The sequence below is a fragment of the Amblyomma maculatum genome, chromosome 6 (assembly GCF_055883805.1).
Source record: "Amblyomma maculatum isolate TAMU_Amacu chromosome 6, ASM5588380v1, whole genome shotgun sequence".
Classification (NCBI taxonomy): Eukaryota; Metazoa; Arthropoda; class Arachnida; order Ixodida; family Ixodidae; genus Amblyomma; species Amblyomma maculatum.
This window is the reverse complement of record NC_139349.1, coordinates 36,697,244-36,718,759: the sequence shown is the minus strand read 5'-3', so window position 1 is coordinate 36,718,759 and position 21,516 is coordinate 36,697,244. Positions and strand designations below refer to the sequence as shown.

Below are 21,516 nucleotides of genomic sequence, written 5' to 3'. Positions count from 1 at the left end.
AAATGTAGTGTACACCACAAGGTCGAGAAGTAGGTGGCTGAAACGTTCCTCTGAGACGGGAATATGCCCAGAGAAGACATGGAGGAAAAAAATTTTAGATATGTCCGTTGACATTGCAAGCACGCACGCAGCCAGCGGCGAGTATCGATGCTATCGGAGTCATATATTGCGGGAAATGTCTAGACACGAGGTGATGTCTCCTGCTGCCCTTTTCTGGATAAGTGTCCTAGAAATATTTGATTCTGTACCGAGAAATTTTCTTACAAGCAGTGGCAGGGGCGGGAGAAAACAGGGTCGTTCAAAGACGGAGACAACACGCCGCCTATTATACTGGTTAATTTATACAGCTTATATGGCGAAACGAAGCCATTTCAGGTTTTGCCAAATACTCAGTTTTTTTTCTGCGGAACAGAAGGAAAAACTGAGGAATAAAATTTTTGACATAGCATTCGGTCACCATGCCACAGCACGCCACATACAAATCTCGCCGGGACAGATACCGAGCTTGATAATACTATACAGAAAAATCACATGTACCAGTTGTCGCAAGCGTGAACGCTACTGGCTGTTGCTTTGATTTTCACGAAAGCTTGAAAATAAACGCGCACCAAGTGAGAATACGTCTGCAAGACTAGCTATGAGGAGACGCAGTACGGAACATTATGGTAGCTCCAAGAGCATTAAATCACAAACAAAATAAGGAAGTATTATTGTCTACCACTGATTCAATCAAATAAACCAATTTATTTTCAGAAGTGACACGTGGTGCGCATCTGGAAATGTGCACTTACTCTGCGGCGACACTTTCAGCTGCCACTTTCACTTTGTTACACATTAACGGGAAAAGGTGTAGCGTTTCTTCCTACAGTTTCTTTCACCCGTATGCGCAATTACAAATGGCCTAGTAATTACTACAACATGGCTACGTACGTAATGGATAAATGGTGGACGTTTAGTGCCCTTTTTCATTGTTTTCTAATCATCACAGACAATCACAATTTGTTGATGTTCTGATTATTTAATTAATAATTCTAGGCATAACATGAACGTTTACTCGGCGTAAAGTAGTATAATGCCTGGCTCTAAGAAAGGAAGCAAATTGCTTCAAAGGACGAAACCTACCCGCTCAGTTAAGGCAAGCTGCGCTGTAGAGAACACAACCAGACACATAGGAAATGCCTGTCCTGGGACACTTAGATAACATGCAAGAATTTTTATTTCCGGTTTTAATCGCATGGAACAAGAAAAACTAGAGGCACTAGCTTCGTCACCAAACTTTTACTCCCGCTTTCTGACGCCCAGAAATACGTCTTTGGCAATTATGTGGCCGAACCCATTGGGGAACTCCAGAGGAACCTGAAATCAAGAGTACAAAGAAGTGTTTGAAGGATCACATAAGTGTAAAAAGATAAGATAGACAGAGCACAAAAAAGATATCGCCAATGCTGGTATGTAGAGCTGTGCCCCCAAGAAGCATAGAGGAGAACTGGAAAGTGTAGCTAAATTCAGTTCACTGTGTCCGCAAGGATCATTTTCCTACCTGTAATACCGCCAGCCGAGAAATGCAGGCGGCCACTGCCCTAGACGCGGCTATCAATGCCAGCAATTATGGGACAATTATGGGGCAGAGTCTGCCAACCAAGATCTGTATAACTCGTGCTATGGTCTTTCCAATTGTGATGCATGGATGCAAGAGTTGGACTGTGAAGAAGGCTGACCGCCGAAGAATGGGCGCGTTTGAATTGTGGTGCTGGCGGAGACTGCTGAGAGTTCCTTGGACGGCCAGAAGATCAAATCAGTCGATATTGTCGACCATAAACCCTGACTGCTCATTGGAGGGTCAAATTCTAAAGTTAAAACTCAGCTACTTTGGTCATCTGATGAGAAGAGAGGAGTTGCTGGAGAAAGATTTGATGTTGGGAAAGGTTGAGGGTCGCCGGAGAAGGGGTAGGCAGTGAACGCGATGATTAAATGGCATCCTCGAGGCGCTGCAGATGAAGTTATGTGATGTTAGGAAGATAGTGAGAGACCGGGAAGCGTGGCGTGATATGGTCCATAGGGTCACGAACAGTCGGACACGACTGAACGACTGAACTGAACTGATAGTTGAGACGCATACACACACAGAAAACCGAGATTTGAAATGTAGCACTGTGACTCCTATAGCTAGCTGGAATGTATTTCTCATACTACTCATTTGCTAAAGCAAGGAGAGTTTGTAGCGAACGGTTTTCATAATGGCGGCTCAGAAGAAAGAGAAAAACATAACGAGAAGCATCTTGGGCCCCCTTCCTACGTTTCATCCACGTGTTTACCGCTGGTAATAAAAAAGTTGCCACATGAGGCACGTGCTAGTGACGCTTAAGGCACCCTCCACCTGATTTTCCATACGCAGTGTATTTCAAGAAATTGTAAAAGTAGTTCGAATTCCTAACCCGTGAACATAAGTGGGCACACGACTTATGGTGTGGCAAGCAAAGCATATAAAAAAAAAAAAAACGTGTTAGGCGCATGTTACCGATTTCCACCACGGTGCTAAGTTATAATAGGTGACTACGTATGTACTTACCCCTGCGGCCAAAAGTGAACGGAGCACAATTTTTTCTTCTATTATTTTTCACGCATTGCATAATTGAAATAGGCAGTCGTGGTATGCGATCCAGTACTAGACACCAGTGCCTTTTCACTAGAACATATATTGTTTTCTTATCTCAGTGTAGAAGGCGTGATTTTAATTTTGAATCGAAAAGAGTACTCCGTTTACTTATGTCCGCACCTTTCCATCGTTGGTCATATACCAGGTGTCCCAGGTAACTTGGAATAAGTTTTTAATACGGTTTACCCTAGCGCAGGGAAACAAATTCAGAGATGTTGAGAGTCGCCTATGCTAACCTCCAGTATATTGTTTTTTTCGTTCACTACAGTTTATTAATTAGTGACGACTAATTAGCTATGTTTGTAATTATTGGCTTGAGAGAAAAGGTGTAAATGCAAAAGTTATACATCTTCTCGAAAAACTGATAGCTACGTTGCTTTTATCACGCTACGACTTACGCCGCGCAATTTATAGGCCTTCAAAAAATGCTTTCACCTGACAAGCTTTAATTTTAAAACATTCGCCAAGTGCGTACTAACAGCTTCATCGTGGAGATCACAGCCCAGAAAAGCGGGTTTTGTAATCTCGGACGCGTTTCGACGCTTTAAAGTAACGGTGCAGTCACGAGGACGCCTTTTATTGCGCCAGGCGTCGTTTTCGGCTGGTAAAAATGTCACTTTCTACAAGTTTTTACAACTTTTGCATTGTGTATACTTTCGCCCCGAGATTTTGTGGAATTTTTGTATAGCAAGTTACACCACTCCACAAGGCAACATTATAGGAAAGTATAGAACGTCAAAGTCGGAACTAAAGGGTTATGTTTTCTTAGTTCAAGCTCGATTTTCAAGTAGCTGTTGTTTCGAGGATCGTGACATTTGTGTAGCGAGTGTAAGATGCGTTTCCCTACTCCCGTATCCTGGCCCTCACTGTTACTCCCTGTGCGGCGAGCATATATATCCTAGCCGCTGCGTACTTCCAGATGAATCTGTCAGCATGGACAGGACATAACAGGTTGAACCATACGGAGTGTAAAGACCAATAGGGTAACCGCACCACTGCTGTTCACCACAGTCGATAAATAGGACATGCCCCTCCCCTAACCCCTCCTCTCCTTCATCTCTGTGCAGTGCTTTTACAGGTTTCGACTGGCGTCAGATGTTTGTAGCTCCGAATAAAAAACTTTGCTCCCCTAACGCAATTTAATTCCATGTCCGCGGCGGTCGACAAAGCTGTCCTGCCTTAGAAACACGCTCTATAATTTCCCTGCTGCGTTCTCCGGGCACACAACATTATAATAGCGGACATAGATGCTGCATCGCAAGTCTTACGTATCTATGCCTAACGACTCCCAGCCATGAATGAACAGTAACGAGAATATGCTAACGGTTTCTATAACGTGATGTAAAAGTTACAAAGAATTTGACGAGCAAAATAAGCCATTTTCCCAAGTTTTCTAAACAGTCGTAATCATACGTTACCAACCATCCTTGGAACACATCTGGCCAAAGTTCACCACTTTGTAGGAAAAATTCTTCAAAAAATGTCAAAAGATTGATACGACGTGTATAGCCGTACTCACTTTTGTCTTTCCAGTGCGAACCAGCCGTACATTCCGAATGGTGTGGAGCACAGAAAGCTTGACCATGTGTAGCGCGAAGCGCATGGCAATGCAACTGCGCGGACCAGCTCCGAACGGCAGGTATGTGTAAGGGTGAACGGAAGCCATGTTCTGTTCATTGAACCTGGAATGGATGTTTGCAATATTATTGCGAAACAAGGATGGCTACAAAAGTTAAATATATTTACCGTATTGGGTAGACCATAAATAAGAAGGTTACAGCAAGTGCGCAGGAAATTATTCAGCATTTCTCCCTAACCTTTCAGGATTAAAGGTCAGCGGGTCTGGAAAGTACTGCGGGTCATGATGCAAGGCATAGACTGGGACGGCGACGATATCGTCCCTTCTTAATTTGATTTCGGTGTCTCCAAAAATGTAGTCTTTGCAGGGCGATCGCTCAAGTCTGAAAAGAGAACACAAACAATTGATGTAGCGATTGCCATTTTCCTTGCCTAAACTATAACTATTTAATTCATGGTAAACGAATGAACTATGGAAGCTCAAATTGGCGGTTTTGTTCGTGTATGCCTAACCTCGACATAAGAAAGACAAACGTCAACAGCATGGTTTAAAGAATTTAAAATGTCCGAACGTGTTTCACTCATATAGGAGTATGGGGGGAAAGGGGGAAACCGCCTTTAACAGTATGACGCGACAGCTGTAACGGGCCCCGTACGAGGCTTCCCTTGTGAATCCTTTGGAACTCAATCAATCCCTAATTCTTTAATTTCCGTATCTTACCTCGCACATGCTTTTTAACATACACTCGTAGTATGCCGTATATTATGCGAATGATCACCCGACATTATAGAGCCCCACTTAACCAAGCCGTTCGAACGCGTCTGCGTTGCCTACGAGTAGCATGTCTGTCTCAGAATACAAGTGTGCTGGAGCATTTGATTAACCTCAAGCTCCCATCTAAAATGGTGAGCCCGAGTTGGTAGCTCCTGCCAAATCGGCCATGTTACGTGGTCACGTGACGTGCGTGACGGACATGACTGATTTTTCGAAGACCACGCCGACTATGACGATGTCGATGCCGGATTTATTTAGAGAACGTAGCATTTCATGCCGCCGCTTTAAAAGGGATTTATATTTTGCTGACGGCGCTTATTCCTTCCGTCCAGTGAGTGCGGCTCTTGTTACTTCCTTCTCGCTACAGCGTCTACAGTATAAATCCCTTCTATACAATAGCACGCGCAAAATTTTCCAAACACATAGAAAAACGTATCACCGTGATATTGGCGGGTACATCCGAAGGGACTCCAAGACAATGCAGTGCAGGTACTTCAACCTGTTGATCTCATCAAAGCCCGGGCGATCACCCTGAAAAGGGAAGTAAACATTCTTTTTTTTTTAAATAAATGCAAAAGGTCAAGCACGCAAATGCAACTACTGTTTCGGCCATATAAATGTGTACCTTAGCGATCTCAGTGCACCGTGCCTCGGCGGTGCTGATTTTGTTTCACCTAGCCACCTAATTTCTCAAAAAGATAGTATACTACGCAGTGACTACAGAGTTGAAGGCCGCATATAAGATAACATCAACCCGGCTGCACAGCAGTCGTTGGAGACGTGGCCTCGCCACGGATAAAGAGAAAAGAAGAGGAATAAGGGGTTGGCCAGAGAAGCGGGCTTCACATCTGGCCCCAGATAGGTTTTATGCGCACAAAAAGACGACACAAAAAAAACAAGGGAGACAGGACGGAGCGCACCGTCCTGTCTCCGTTTATGCGCACCGTTGTGGTGCGCTCCGTCCTGTCTCCCTTGTTTTTTTGTATCGTCTTTTTGTGCGCATAAAACCTATCTGAGTATGAACCAACTAGCCCCACAACGCATATTACTGGAATTCACATCTGGCGCTGCGCTTTAAAGGAAAATGAAGCAGTGAAAGAAAATGTGAAAGATCGGAAGGGTGTGATTTTAAGACACAACCAGCTATTCATGGTTGTTCAAGACAGCTGGGCTAACAGGTGAGAAGCCTTGAAGCGAAACAAGGAAAATGACCTCTGGGTCACCCTGCGGGTGCCATAAGTGTTGCGGCCCAATAGGTGTTCTAATGGCTTCAGGTTGTTTCGTCTCTCACTTAGCGCCGCATAATAAAGCACTGCGAAGCATGAAAATTACCCAAATATTTTCGGCGTGAGATCAAAAAACTCTAAAGCAGGAAAGAGTTTGCCAATGTGTCCTGCTGGATCGCACATTAGGAGCAGTTGTGTGCACTTTTCCCTGAAGCTTTGAAATATAACAGGCGCTAAAAAGGGAAAGGCGCAAAGCAAATCATGTAAAGTTCGAATTGGCTTACTGAAACCGGAAGGGAGATCGCTATGTGAAACAGGCAACCAATAGCCACTGCTTATTTACAGTGCCGGAGAGGAAACGAAGTAGGAGAAGGTGCTTTCTTTGGGGCCAGATATCAATGAAGCGATGAAGCTAGAAAATACCCTGAACAGGGAAAGAGGGTCAGGGGAACGCGAGGGAAATGCGACTGCTACAGGCAAGTGAAAATACACGTATCTAAGGTAAATGTGAAAGGCTTCCTTCCTGCAGTGGTCTTAATGTATGCTGTGACTGCCAGCTGAAACAGCTTTTATAGCTCTACCACGTGTTACAAATTTGCAGCCATTGATGAGAATATACTGAGAGCAATCAGTATTGTCAACGAGGAGTTGTGCTACGTACGTCAGATGAGAAACACTCATCCACTTCCTTTCTGAGTTTCTCCTGTATGTCGGGATGAATGGCCAGCAGGTACAAAATGTGCGCTATCACGCTCGCGGCTTTCTCCTGACCGGCCAGGAAGAAAAGTATGCATTGCGCCATGGCCTCCTCTTCAGTGAGCTCTGTTAGGAAAAACAAAACTTGTAAACTTTGGAATAATCTCCCTTAGTGCTGATCGACCCAAAGCGGTTTCAGCAGCACTGACCTTTTCCCTAGTTCTTAACAAGCGAAAGCTACAACAAAGCCTCATTGACACATTCGATGACATTATTGTTACGTTACTCTTGTTAACTCGAAAAGAGGTGTCGGCATGCCTGCGCTTATCCTGCCCGCGTTTGTCAGCGCTACGTACCGAAAATTCAAACCGACCAATGACACTTGTGCGTGATGTATAGGTCTAGGATGGAAACAATGAACATCTTAAAACGGTCACTTTTTCTTGCAGGTAATTTCCAACAAATATATGTGCTATATGTAGCAGTGGACAGCGTTACGGATTCTTTAAGGCCAACGCATGAAAGGAGACATGAAGACAGAAGACAGATGTACCTCAGTTCGTCTTCAAGATGCCGCTAAATAAACGGATGGCACACTACAATTTCTTCTCATACGAGAGAGATGCGCTTTATTCTACCAAGAGCTATTTTGAAATTTGCGGAACTGCCTATGTCGATAGAAATGTGCTTCTGTTCATGGCGCAAAGATAAAAAGGAAAATTAATTTCCATCGATTGTCCACTTTGTTTCCATGGCTGCTCACCTCATCAACATCACATGCAACAAGTTTTACATTAGTGCTATTCTTGCAAGCACACTTCATGGGGTGACGATGTTCATGGCTTTTAAAATTATATGCATAAGGTAAATAACTTAGGTATGTGGATGACATTCTACGCTGTGCATTATGCCCAGTAGGACGCACTGGAACCACAAATAGTAGCTGGCTGAGATCCTTATGTCAAGGCTAGATGTGGACTTGTCAAGGAGCACTTAATCCACTGTCGAACTCAAGATCACGTTTGGTGTCATATGAGCTCGCCCGCACAAACGGTGTGCTCATTTTCGCATTTTCTTTACAATCTATGAACGTAAATGTTTCAAGGTATCGAATTATAAATACAATGGCGTCATGGACTCGCTCGCACAGGTGGCGAGCTCATTTTCGCATTTTATTAGCAATCTACGAACACACATTTTGCAACTATCAAAAAAGTAAATAAATTTATTGATTTCCTACTTGTTTCTGTTCCTGACGAGTCATCTCCCTCAGTTTTCGAGTTGAGATTGAAGACCCGACTCTCTTTTTCGGCGTTGCTTTCCGGTGAAATTGAGGCTTTTTCTTCTTGGGCATTCATTATCAGCCGAAAGAAGTTTTCATCCTGCTTTGGTTAAATGGGACGAAGAGATAAGCGATTAACACAGTGCAGGCGTTGAGAAAACAAATAGCTCTTTCTTACCTCATCTTGTTTGTTCTTTAATATGCTTTGCAAAACGTTTCGGAAGAACTGTAGCAAGCCAGGCGAGAACGGTGAAAGGCCTATCTTCTTCGCGAAGGTCGGAAAAATGACTGCAAAACAGAAACAATAAATAAATCAGAGGAAAGAGGTGATATATATCCTAGCCGGTAGGCAACAATAGCCTTTCCTAGCCTCGATGTCATTAACCAGTTTGCCAAAGAAAAATATTTTTTGCGCCTATCAGCTCAAACCCCTCTCACAATTCCAGAGCGCAAAATTTTCGGTGGCCATCATTCCTTCGGCTCAGCACGGATTTCAACGGATTTTCAACCAGCCACATGAAAAGCTAGTATGAGTTCTCGCCTAAACGTGAGCGTGGTCGGCCGGAACAGGATATTGTACGTTGCATAGCTAACTGACCGACCGAGATCATTGTTTAGTGCCATTGGCATACTAAGCTGAGAGTAAAAAGTTTACATGACCTCGCTTTGCACTTAGGTTTTGGTAAAATGGCCAGCCTTTATCTACCATTCACCTCTGCGCAAAAGAGAACGAAATGGTAATGACGTACCATTCCTTTGCCCTTTTGTGACAGCGAGACATCTTTCTTGGAAACTTTTGAAGTATTTGTATTGACGCTTAGGGTATTTACGCACTAAGAACTAATTTCTTCTAGTGAGCTTATGGATGGACATAAGAGTGCGCAGCATCTATCTTTTTCTTTTTTTTTTCTGTGTCCCTGATGAGCGCTAGAGGAAATTAACTTTAGACCAGTTCACAATCAGGCCAGCTGGTCAATAAAAAAATCGTGTGGATTCTCGCCTTTTTTTATTATTTGCTGCCTTTTTACACAGTAGCTCATTCCGTTACCTAGAGCCTCATGTTGCCGTAAAATAAAGGAACATTTATTGAGCATTTTAAAAACTGCTTTCTCAACCGCCTCTGGCTTTAACGGAAGCCTTGAAACTTAGAAGAGTAGCTGAATTCACTTTCCTCATTCTCTGTCATTACTGCTGAACTTCCCACTACGCCCTTACCCAGAGCACACTACCTCAAAGCAGACTATGAGTTTCATCTCCGCGAATAAATGAACTCGGCATGCATACAGCTCAACGCGGTAAAAAATGGTAGTCATGAATTCGGGTAATTAAGCATGATCGCGGGATGTCAAATCTACTGCGTACTAGTAAGACCGAACTTGTAGAATAACGGTACAGACCGAACAAATGAAATAATGATGATAAATATTATAAGCCAGTGGTTCTCAAACTCATATTGCTACGCGGAAAGCACAGAAAATGTCTGCTCTCACGGACCAGTAGCCCGTAATAAAACCGATAATAAAAAAGAAGGAATAAACCAATGTAGAAATAACAAAATGAAACAGTAGCATATGTACCAAACGTCTCGTTCCAAAACCACACTCCTTCATGTTATACGGTAAAGAAAAGTGGCGCGTGCTCTTTCTGCCTTAAACACTGGCAGGTTGACTCATCAGGATGGCTCGGAGAGAGCTACTGAAAAGATATAACGGTTCAAACTGAATTACGTATCAAAAAAATAATAATAATAATAATAATATCTACTTGGAGACTTGGAGGTGAAAGAGAAGGCGGGTTGCCCAGTAGCTCGCTTTTGAAGGCAGCTGACTTCCGCCTGAAATCAGCTGCCTTCGCGTACTGTCTGGGAACCAGGTTTCTTATTTTATTTTGGCTGTAAAACGTGTCTGGTGGGAAAATTTATTCGTGAAGCTGGTACATGTTTTTGGAACAAATGTTAATTTGGGGGAGAGGAAGCGCTGCGTTTAAATGAGTCTAGGCCGTAATGACAGCCAGAGATGCACGAGGCGCCACTCACGAATAAATAACAGACGAGGTGTGACGCCTTTGGAAAGCAGCTGCCTTGATCGAATGAAGAACTCATTCTGTTTGTCCGAGTGGGAGTCCAGCCTCGTGGCGAAGGCACATCTCGCTGTCACGTCCAGCGTGTAGTCCCAGAAGAACCTTCAATGCGTAATCGGCAAGCGATGAGCTAAAAGATTAACAAAGCAACATCTAACATATCCCTATCAGGCGCTGTTTATTATTGTATGCCAACACACAAGCGCTCCTTCATTTCATATGCAATGCAGGTCTCTACTACTCGCGTTTGTACGGTCAGATGAGCTCTTATAATGTGGTTCTATTACATTTATGTCTACTTCCTCCCCCATCACTAACCATCCCAAACATCGTTCCTCATCTCTTCAAGCACATTAACATTTTCAGTGCAACCTATCTGCATTTGTATGAAAACGGCTGTCGCTCTCCTTGCTAACCGTCTTTACAGCGAAGGACAGTTTTAACGCGAAAGCATTTCTTGTCGCATGAGTGACGTGTACAGGATGTGTCGGCCGAACATGTCGGCAGAGCATGTCCGCACGAAATGTCAATAGGCAAAAAAAAAAAGCAAAAATACCGCCGTGACTACGTTGCATTCCCGCGCCAGGAGAAACAGATCAGATTTCCTGTTCCGGGCACTAGAGCACGATACTATCTCCGCCGCCGATCACGCCTCGTGTAAAACTGCAATACTTTCTTGCACTGTGCAGCAAATATCGTCGTCAAGATCAAGTTCTAACTGCAACACACTCTCATGCACTAGAGTGAACATCGTCGTTTTCATAAGGTCCGTCTGCACCACCACATTATTTGACCTAGGTGAATACGCCAAACACATACGCCATCTGGCCCAATGCGACCGAGGTCCGCTAGCGTCGGATGAATCCGCCAGGCGGCGTGACAGAACTCGTAATGTTTTCGCATTCTCGCACGTAGGATGACTTAAGTGCACCCCATTAGTTTTAAGCTTGCTGTTCCTAAGTACTTATATTTTCCTTGCTTATTGAGATTACGTGGTTCTCTTTATTCTACGTGCTTCTACCGAAGTGCGTCACGCTGGCATTGTTTTCAGCCATATTCTGTTTTATTGCTCATCCCTTCAGAGGTGTTGTGCAGAGGAAGTTGTGCCCGTCGCTCCGTTTCATCTCTGTCTCACTTTCCGTTGCCCTAGTTGTTTCAGATAAAAAGACATAAGCGAGCACATAACAGCTATGTCGACTTCGTTAAATAGCTCAGAAAACTAGTTCCTTTAACAGCACTACATTCTGTAATGTTAGGCATCTATAGGACAAGACTGATAAATAATGCCCATCACAGAAATGCGAAGTTCCCACCACTGTTATGTACAGCGTCAACTTTGCTCTACGTTAGCAACACACACCTCCCACAAGCCTCTTCTTGTAAGACCAGTGCTTTTGACAGGCCGTGATGAGCGCTACTCCATCACCATACTCGATGCACAGAGCACGCTGTACTAGCTGCCTTAATCCACAGTCGTTAAACACCCCCTGTCGTTAAAGAAACCCCAATTTAATTATTGCAACTGTCTTTGCTTGGTACTTATGTACCTACAACGACACGTTGGCTTAGCTGTTAGGTCGCTCGACTGCCGAACCTGAAAAAACGTGTTCCCTCCCTCCCACTGCGGACGCGTCCTGGGATCCCATGAACTATGTTAGCGCAGTTAAAGACCTCAGGGGGTCGGGCGGTATTATATTCGGAAGGCCTCCACTACGGCGACCCAGTAGCTCATGTCAATTTGAGAATCACTGACTTGAGTAATCAAATTTTGCAACGCTATCCTTCAAAGCTCCAACCTTTGGTAGCAATAAAAATTTTATTAATGGAAAATATTTGAAAAATCAAAAAAGAGTTTCTTACTGTTTGACATCAATGTCTTCTTGCTTGGAAGCTGCGCTTTTTAAGTGTTCCGTTGTAACTAAGGCGCATTCTTCTATCAAAGAACTCATCTGCATAGAATAAAACACAGATTCCAATCAGCTCCCTGCGTAGGGAAACTAGTAACTGCTGTCTTGATTTTTCATTGTCTTTAAAAATTTGTTCGACAGTAGACAGGTGCGTGTGCATTCACCAGCGCTGGTCACTTTGCAAAAATCTGTGGGTTATTGTAACGGTATTAAAACGCCTATATACATTTCTATTATAAACTAACCGTATCGTTTTTATAGCAGCACTATACCGGACAGATGGGTATAGCATGTGAGAGGTTACTCTTGCGCAAGTAGCAGTCTCCGATTTTTATCTATCATTTATCCATGCATGTGGCCATCGTTGATGTACCTGTATGCATAGAGTTTCTTACACTAACTAGAGGGGAAGCTGAGGGCGCCGCACTTCAGCCATCATGGGCGCGCTAAGAATAATGGGCCGGTGTGCTCTTTGTTGCGGGACAGTCGGTTTTTCTGGGATGCATGGAGTGGCGTTACTATGTTATTTTTTTCATCTTCATCATCATATCGAGGTGCGTACATAGACCGCAAAAGCCATAGTACCGAAGGCGCAAAAGCAGACGTCGCACAATAAAAAGTTTCTCTTTCCAGAAATGCCACTAAAAACTTCCTTAAGTGATTGCACAACCATAAATATTTTCTTAACGTTTTTTTTTTCTTTCAAAGTTTGTCTATTAAGTGCGAAATATTGGTATTTGTGCTGCTCAAAACTAAGCCAATATGAGAAAGAGCCATCGCTTATATTGGATAAATCTCGCACTGACATGCTGTTTCTCCCCCGTTTTGAAATTCATGGTCACAATATTGAATGATAGGACATTATTTACGGTAGAACAACGTTTATCTTTGCATCAGTTTTGGCCAAAAGTTGTAGTTCTGCACTCGGTAGCTCTCCGGCCCATGATGCTTTGAGCGTCCATGGTGGCTGAACTGGTCGTCTGGAAACCCCATGTACCCCATGGAAACCCCAGATGGCAGCAGAGCTTTCCCTCTAGGTTAGAGCAAGAAACTTTATGTCTATATGTACATCTTCTAACTCTGCTAACTCGACCATGTCACGTTCATGGCACTCACCCCGTCGACCAAACAATGAATTTTATCACTAATGACGCTGTCGGACGTCGTCGGACTCCGCAGGGGTTTTTTTTTTTTCCTCCGTTTTGCCTTTTATTGTTGTCACATTAAAAACACCTCTCTTGGAGGAGGCTTGAGTCAATGTCTCTTTAATTACAGTACAAAGGCCAATCACCGCTTTAAACTGCCACAAATAGGGTAATACCCAACGGTCAATGTACTTCTACATCGATGCTGTTTTGGAGAGCACCACAGCCATTCCAATCCTTTGGGCCGCTACCGTGGGCCGAAATCTCATTTGATGCCTTATACTTCAAGGGAAAGACGGCCCCCGCGGCAGGGATAGCACCCACGAGTTGAACCAAGGCTGATCTCGAAGGAGAGCGCGCCCTCTGCATTTTGTTATCTCGGAGAGCACCCTCTCCTTCGAGACCAGCCGTGGTTAAGCTTGGCCGGGAAATGCATTGACCACAGTGACCACAGGGTCAGAGCGCCGGGTTCGCGAGCCAGATATGATGACTGCACTATATTTGTATGTTGTTCTAACATTGATGGTCGAAAAAAAAACTTGATCACCTTTCTCAGCTTTCCAGTGGTGAACGCCGGGTTTGCAGCAGGGCGAACCTTCTGCCATATTTCCACCGGAGCCATACTCATCATGTTGTCTAGAAGAGGCTCATTGAAGCTGAATATCTGCCCATAGGAAGAGAATGAATCTGAGAGGGCTTTGAGTAAGTATTTGTTCAATTAATCCATTGTAGCGCATTATCGCCTTAAAGCTGAAGGTGCCTCAGCAGTGCAGCCGAGGTGTCGAAAGTAGTAGTTTGTGGTGTGGTGGATACGCTGCTTGTTCACTTTTTTGGGAGCTGTGGACCACAGTGCGTGTCGAGCATCAGCTTCTTCAGTACACTGCCACACGATAGCCACTTCGTAGACCCGCTATGTATAAGTAGCCTCAGTTGCTGAGCTTCATGCGAAGAGAACATGTTATGGAAGACCACAGTTAAGCGACGATAGAATTGAACAGAAAGGTGAGACTTGGCATTTCGTCTTCATACCACAAATTTGCTCCCGAGGCAGCAACGGGGACTACTTGGTTGAACAATTTGATGGAACCAGCGTGCTACATTAGGGAACAACATTTTTTTTTCTTGAAGGCTAAAGCCGTTCTGGGCTCATGGAACAAAATGCTATGGGCGAGAGTTATGCGCTAGAGTGCGCGGGAACTGAGTGCTGACGTTCCACTCGCTAATAATGAATATACGTGGAGGTAAATTAGCAGTCAATCATCCTGATGGAGCCATTAGAAAAATAAAAATCATTTCTCTATAGGCAATCGAACCTCCATCCCTCGGATCTCTATCCGAGCGCTTTAATGTAACCAAATTACTTTTCAATAACTATGTGACCAAATTTTTTCATTCAAGATAGACTTATATGGCTTGTGGCGCGTCACCGTTAGAAAGACGATGAGAAGAGAAGTTTCTTAGGCGCTTCCGTTATAACTTATAGCGTCCAGCAAGCTTTCTTCTCACATAAGAAGTCCAATACTGAAATTCACTATAAGGTTTGCATATGCGGCCGGCACTGTAGTCTTATGTGATGTGCTAGGTTAGGAAGATATCAACACGTTTATTATGCCATGATGGACATATAGTCGCCATGAACATTTTACCTCGAGTCGTGGGGAAGTCTGAGAAGCTTCCTTGATTATACGCTCCGGCGCTAACTTGTTCTGTTGAGTGTGATAGAAATGGGCTCCAGCAATGTCACATTCTTTCTAGCGCAGTACGAACGTCGTGGAAGTGCGCTGGAGTGGTGCAACAAGATTCATAGAATGATATCGGAGATGGAGGGTTCTAGGGTGGTTTCGCTTATGGTACATAATGCGGCCACAAGTCTTTATGTGGGGAGAACTGTATGAATCAGCATAAGCATGATACAAAACGAGTAAAAATATGCCAACGCAGAAACGAAAGTATACATACATACATCAAAAGGAAATGAGAAACCATGTCACTGCAAAACCGTGTCACTGGGAACTTTGACATTTGAAATCAGCGTTGGCAGGTACAAATCAAGGTGCGCATGTCTGATCACGGCTAGAGGAGACAAAATTTGCATCTGAAACAATTTTGGGTGATGTCGGTGAAATAAGTTCCCTCCCTACAAGCTTTATTCAAGTTGGCTATTGCGTAAACGATCAATTTTTACATGTCAAATGTGTGCTCGATGTCTGTCTCAGAGAACAATAAAAAAAAAAAAAACTTTATGTTGAAACAGAGCCTACGGTTAACAATAAAATGAGAAGTGCATAAGTAGAACACAATTAATAAATTAGATTTAGGTCATACCCACCCTTCGGTTCGGTAGGGACTTGAAATCCTTTACCAATACATCCTTCACCAGCTTCGGGTCTGCGACAAACAGGATAGCCTTGCCCATCTCGAAAACACTGCGCGAAACGAACGCATTATAGGAAACGACATTACAATTTTTAACGTGAGGAGGGCTTCCCTCTCGCCAGACCGCGGTGGTCATTCAATGATTCCTGACTAACAAAACTTTGTACGATTAATATTTTGAAATAATTATCTCCATTCTCTTTCCCTTCCACTGCATATTGTTTCTGCAGGCATTAAAATAAACCACCAAGTGGTTTCAGAGCTCAGGCAAAACATCTGGAAAGCTGAAATTTTTTTTTCACATGAACACCCCAAGTCCAACAAGTTATTTTATTATTTAGGTTCTTCTTCTTAACCGAAACGCAGTGACGAATGCGAAACGAACTCACCCGAAAAGCTTTCCGTATTTCTTATACCTTGCAGCGTCCATCTCGTGCAGCGGCTGAAAATAAAAGCACTTATGCACATAACTTCACTAATGTTATGAACAACTTATTTTCCCTTTCCTCCAGAACCTCCGACTTTACTTAATGCAACAATTACAAAGAAAACCTAAGTGTCAGCGTGCTAAGTTTTGCAGACTGTTACAGGGACATCTTCCCGCTATGAGATTGCATGCGATATTTTATATGCATAGGGTACACCTGCATGAATTAATCAACTGACCGTGAAGAAAAGCTTAAACGTGGAGCCAAAGAAGACGCTGAATGGCTCCGATAAAACATTCCGGTTTTTCCAGTAGTTGCGATTCCGTGATGCGTACCTGGAACAAAGAAAAACGTAGAAAATGATGTTAGCTATAAGAACTTAGCGATGCCCAAGCACTGTTTTTCGCAATAGTATTTCAGTTTCAAAATATCAAGTAACCTAAATATTGTTACGGGCTCAGAAGGCAGGCAGAGTAAAAATCATTCCAGGATCCAAGAGCCACAGTAGAACCGGACCGACTGCGGCCACTCTTCTTATATCTCCCTCTCTCTCACGCGCGTTCGCCCAGCGTGCTCACACCTCGCTTCCTTATCTTCCGACGCAGCGCTCTTCGGTGTGCGCCAAACCAGGTGGCAGTGGGCGAAAACGTTTTAATGCTCAAAAGAGAGTTTCGGAGTTTGAAGGCCTCGCCACATGGTCAGTGTCTTTAGTCCGCAACACCGCACAGCGAGGTCCCGTCTCGCGCGTGCTTTACTAGAGCCTTTTGGGCCTCCACTGTGGAGCAGTTGAGGAAGGGAGCCTCCCATGCCTCTCGGTTAGGGGAAAGTGAGTAATAATAAGCATGTAATATCTATCACATGCTTACACCATGTGATAGATATTACATATTTATCCACAGTGCAGGCAACACCCGTCGACGCTGGGATAAAAGTGTTTTAGTACGGCAGGACAAATACGAGTTCCGGTCTCAAGGCGCTGCAGAGTTCGCTTCTCCGCCTCATTCAGCCCCTTGGCAGGGGCCGGGCAGAAGCTCTGACTATCGCAAAAATGATTCACGACTTCTTGGAACGCAGTTGTTGATGAGCCTCTGAGCCAGGAGAGCTAGGATGAAGGTCTCAGTGTATAAGCCCCCGTGCAGCCGCATCAGCTTCCTCATTGCCTCGTAAACCCTGGTGGCCAGGAGCCCAATTAATGCTTGTCATCAGTTGGATCACTGGCAGCCCGTCTGACAATTTGGAGGGCAGATAATGTTCACAGGCCGGGCAAGAGCCTATAATAACTATCCTCGAGCCTGGATCCACGGCAGCGAGAGCTATTGCAACTCCCTCCGCTTGCGTTAAATTAGGGCCTGAAAGGATGTCCCACCGACGTTCATTTCCTAGTGGACTACAGCAGCTTTGTATAATCCTGCTTGCGACGGCCCTGTGGTGTCCATGCTGTGAAGGCCCTGTCTATAGATCCAGCCTTTCAAGCGCGCAGCCGCCGCATGTCGTCTGACTTCGTATGAAGTCGTGTCCATGTTACGCGGGCGCGCATGCCGTGAAGCGGATTTCTGTGCTGTGCATTCTGTCTGTGGACATTACTGGGATTTGTCGGCGCCATCATCTTTAAATGCGGTGACCATGCTGCTCCTAGATTTCTGGTCATATGTTCGCATCCTGCATGCAGCAACCTCGCTGGGTTTAACGAAGTTGACTAGTTAAACTTTTTTACCTTGATACTCCATCCTCTTTATAACAAAATAAAGGACCAAGAGTACAGAAATGGAGGAGTTCATTTCCCCAGGTAGAAGGTGCGTTGTCTCTAAATATTAGCTGGTTAAAATAAATATCCCCTTATCTTTTCTTTCTATAATGCAATCGTAAGGCATACTAGACCACTGTATAAACTGCTGTGAACCTTATCGGAACGCGTCCCAAATCGAAATAAGTGTCTTTCGTGGCAGTTAGCACAATGTGAGGAAGGACTTTTTTTTTTTTTTTGTTTTTTACAGACACGCTCTGAAACAGAGGCGAGGAAATATTCGCACTACATCGTTAAGAACAGTGCAAACAAAACAGAACTCTAGAAAGGTCAAAGAGGAAACATTTGTCTATTTTTCATCCAACTGTAGCCTAGTGCTAGGCATTTACCAAATTTACTGATTCTATTACAGGTTCATTGGCAGAAGTCGCCAAACCTGGTTCCGGAGCTGATTAACACGCCATATTTTATTGCTATACACGCTCTCTCGAATGTTTTTCTTTTCGCACCCTTTCATCTGGCGCCTCGCAATCTACAGACCACTGTAGCTTTTCTTTCTCCTGAACTAAATAGAATTAAGGGTACTACATGTTACCGATAAATTTTCATGGTGTGCTTTATTGTAATACGCTAATGGTCTGTTTCCCTGTCTCCTCTTCGTCCCCTTCCTAAGTCTGGTAGCGTGTGGAAGTCGTTATTAGTACCTATTGCTTCAATCGTTCAATAGTTACTGTGGCGGTCACCTGATGTGGGATTCGCACGTACGCCGTAGCCTTCATCGCTGACGATGGCAGACTATTTATTCATTAAGCCCCTGTGCAGATATAGTCAACAGCATTAGGACTGTGAACATGAGAACAAATTCGTAAGCGCTACAGAGTAGCAATTGCCTTTTTCATGCGAGCGCATTATGTGACAGTTCAGGGCACACGATGCTGTTAATATACGAGTATATGACATTCATGACCATGTTACAATGTTACAGCAATATCGATTCAATTTTATTAATTATTGGTACGGTAAAGCAAGGTATGAAATGACATCGCATGGCATGGCATCGCATGGCATGGTATGGTATGGTATGGTATGGTATGGTATGGTATGGTATGGTATGGTATGGTATGGTATGGTATGGTATGGTATGGATGGTATGGTATGGTACGGCATGGTATGGTATGGTATGGTATGGTATGGTATGGTATGGTATGGTATGGTATGGTATGGTATGGTATGGTATGGTATGGTATGGTATGTTGATGGTATGGTATGTTATATGCGTTTAAGGTCCTATACCGAGATCGGCTATGAGGGAGGCCGTACTGAAGGGCTCAGGTAATTTCTGCCACCTGCTTTTTTTTTAGCCTTCGAACTGTACACGCGCACCTTGCATTTCGCCTCAATCGAAACTCGGCCTCCGCCGCCGCCGGGATTGAACCCGCCTCCTCGGACTCGATACAGCGCACTAACCAGTGAGTCAAACCGACGGGGTAGTAGTTAAATTATACTTGCACAGCCAAACAAAATATGGAAACATGATATTTCGTGACCACTTAAATACTCACTTAAAGGCGTTTTGCTCATTTTCGTATTTTTCACGAGAGTTCCAATTGCGCGAAACATTGTTGAACTCGTTGACCGAATTGTGACTTATGCAATTATGCTGATGAAAGTAGACAAATTAAAGCTTTCAGACAGAAACCTCTCTTTTTTTTTCCCACCCTTTTGGTACAAGCATCCCACTAAACCTTCCTTGATTCCTGGTGTAACAGTGCTTGCTTATTTACAAAGCCATGACTTTGAAAACGCGCTTAATTGTTGTCTCTTCTTCTTAATCAGGTATGAGTCAAAATCAAACATTTAAAAGCAACCTAAGAAATGAGAAGGGGCTACTTACAGATAAAACAGGACACAAGCCGTCGCCGCTGTGATCGTCCATTCCGGCCACCCGAGGTAAACAACCATTACGGGACAGCTGATGGTAGACGCTCCGCGCTTCAGTGACAGGCTTACACTTGGCGCTCGACTAAGCTTGATTTTTCGTAAAGACAAGCACGCCGCCTCCGAGATGAGAACACCACCAATACTATATATTTGTAAACAGAGACTTGCCTTCACCGAGTAGAAGGCTAGCTAGTGCGCGAGAGGCCCGCCTCGTAATCAATGGAATCGAGCACGTCGGATCAGCCGAGTCTGCGCGAACGCATCTGTTTGCGGCCAAAACTTTCCTGACGCGCAGGCGGAAAGCGAAAGCGCGGAATGAGAGAGGGAGGATTGGAAGCCTCGTCCTCAGCTTTTAAGAGGGTCGCCGCGGAATCTTTCGAGCTACCGGAGTGGGCATACGCCGCTTGCCACTTCGTGGAGGTTCGTCGAAGAAATGAATAGCCGCCGTTAACCGAAACTGTGCTTTCTGGCTGTTTATAGTATAGTCCGGAGGTACTAATAGAATGATTCTAAGTCTCAGTAAGCAAAATAAATAAGGGTAATAAAAGGAAATAGTTTTGTGCCAGTTACTAGTTAATTTATGCTGAATACAAGAAAAACTGAAGAAAATTAATGTTAACAAGGGCCGAAAAATTCAAAGAAGGCAATTGCTTTAATGTGATAGCGTTAACGGCCTTGTCATCCAGTCAATTCGACGTCGGCATTATGAGCGAAAAAAATGAGAAAGTTTCAACCCCACTGAACCGAATGTGGAGCGAAAGCATTAGTGACCGAGCGTTCTTCTTCCTCTTCTTCTAATTCTTCGTCTTCTTCGCGGCTGTTCAAGTTCATTCATGGCCGCGGTCATGGCATACGCGACTAGCTGAAACCTGGCGTATTGTTGTTTTCGCAACAAAAGTACAGGCATGTCAGCTGGCAGCTGACATGGCCACGCACTAATTCTTCGCTGAATTCGGCGTCTTAACGAGACCGCATTATACCAGAAATATTAGGAGGAGTTGCCAACTTGGTGCGCTTATTTGAGGTGGGAAGGTGGAATAATAATCAACCTCCCAATGCCCTTGGATGCCGAGCGAAGCACGCTAATTCTATTTCCCGCAGGCACGTTCAGAGTTATCTGTTAAAAAGGGGCTTTATAAGTTGAATGGTAGCCTGCGCTGCCGCGTCATAAACCTAATAGGCGAAGTTGAAAGTGCACATGCATAGCTATTTACGAATACTAGAAAACGCGCACAAGTAATAGGCATCCAATCAAATCGTCCCCGCGCCGCAAAACTTTTTAAGCTGCCTTTATTAGCATTGAAGATATGGGTAATCAAAAATAATGTTCCTCTCCCCCTCAACTCAACACACGCCGGTGTTCAAGAAACGAAGTAAACAAGTCGCGACGGCACGCCATCTCGTCCCATCCCGCCCGCGTAACTTGAGAGCGTCCAATGAGCGGGCGCGTCCAGCAAGCCCAAGTGACGTCACAAGGAAGGTTTGCGCGCTGAGTGGGCGGGGATGTTTTGCCCCAATCGGTTGCAAGCGGTCACCAAGAGCACTTTTCAAAAATTATTTGTAAAATATATACTCATTGCAAAGCTTTGAAATTTGACTCTAATACTAATAAGGATCCCCTCTGTGCATTTCTAGTAAAATAATGTTACCGTAAGTATCATTCAGGGGCTCTTTGAGCGTCCC

The 21,516-nt window shown here is 44.2% G+C and overlaps 1 protein-coding gene across 1 annotated transcript; it reads right to left on the bottom strand.

Annotated features, from left to right (window-relative positions):
• Positions 1 to 892: 892 nt before the first annotated feature.
• LOC146185525 (cytochrome P450 3A24-like) lies at positions 893 to 20,080 on the bottom strand. The gene is made up of 14 exons (XM_084606480.1): positions 19,787 to 20,080; positions 16,387 to 16,483; positions 16,110 to 16,162; positions 15,674 to 15,770; positions 13,892 to 14,008; positions 12,153 to 12,241; positions 10,249 to 10,394; positions 8,392 to 8,501; positions 8,172 to 8,316; positions 6,897 to 7,057; positions 5,449 to 5,540; positions 4,474 to 4,617; positions 4,176 to 4,338; positions 893 to 1,356 (listed from the first exon to the last, which is right to left on the bottom strand). Exons 1-14 carry the CDS (start codon positions 19,852 to 19,854, stop codon positions 1,279 to 1,281), a joined length of 1,560 nt encoding a protein of 519 aa, XP_084462606.1. The 5' UTR covers positions 19,855 to 20,080; the 3' UTR covers positions 893 to 1,278.
• Positions 20,081 to 21,516: the final 1,436 nt, after the last annotated feature.

Coding starts and splice junctions, on each gene's coding strand:
- LOC146185525 (XM_084606480.1), bottom strand. CDS start 19,854: ATGGTTGTTTACCTCGGGTGGCCGGAATGGACGATCACAGCGGCGACG. Junction 14,009..15,673: donor AGTCCCTACCGAACCGAAGG/GTGGGTATGACC, acceptor TCCTATGGGCAG/ATATTCAGCTTCAATGAGCC. Junction 7,058..8,171: donor CTCGTCAGGAACAGAAACAA/GTAGGAAATCAA, acceptor TTTTCCTAACAG/AGCTCACTGAAGAGGAGGCC.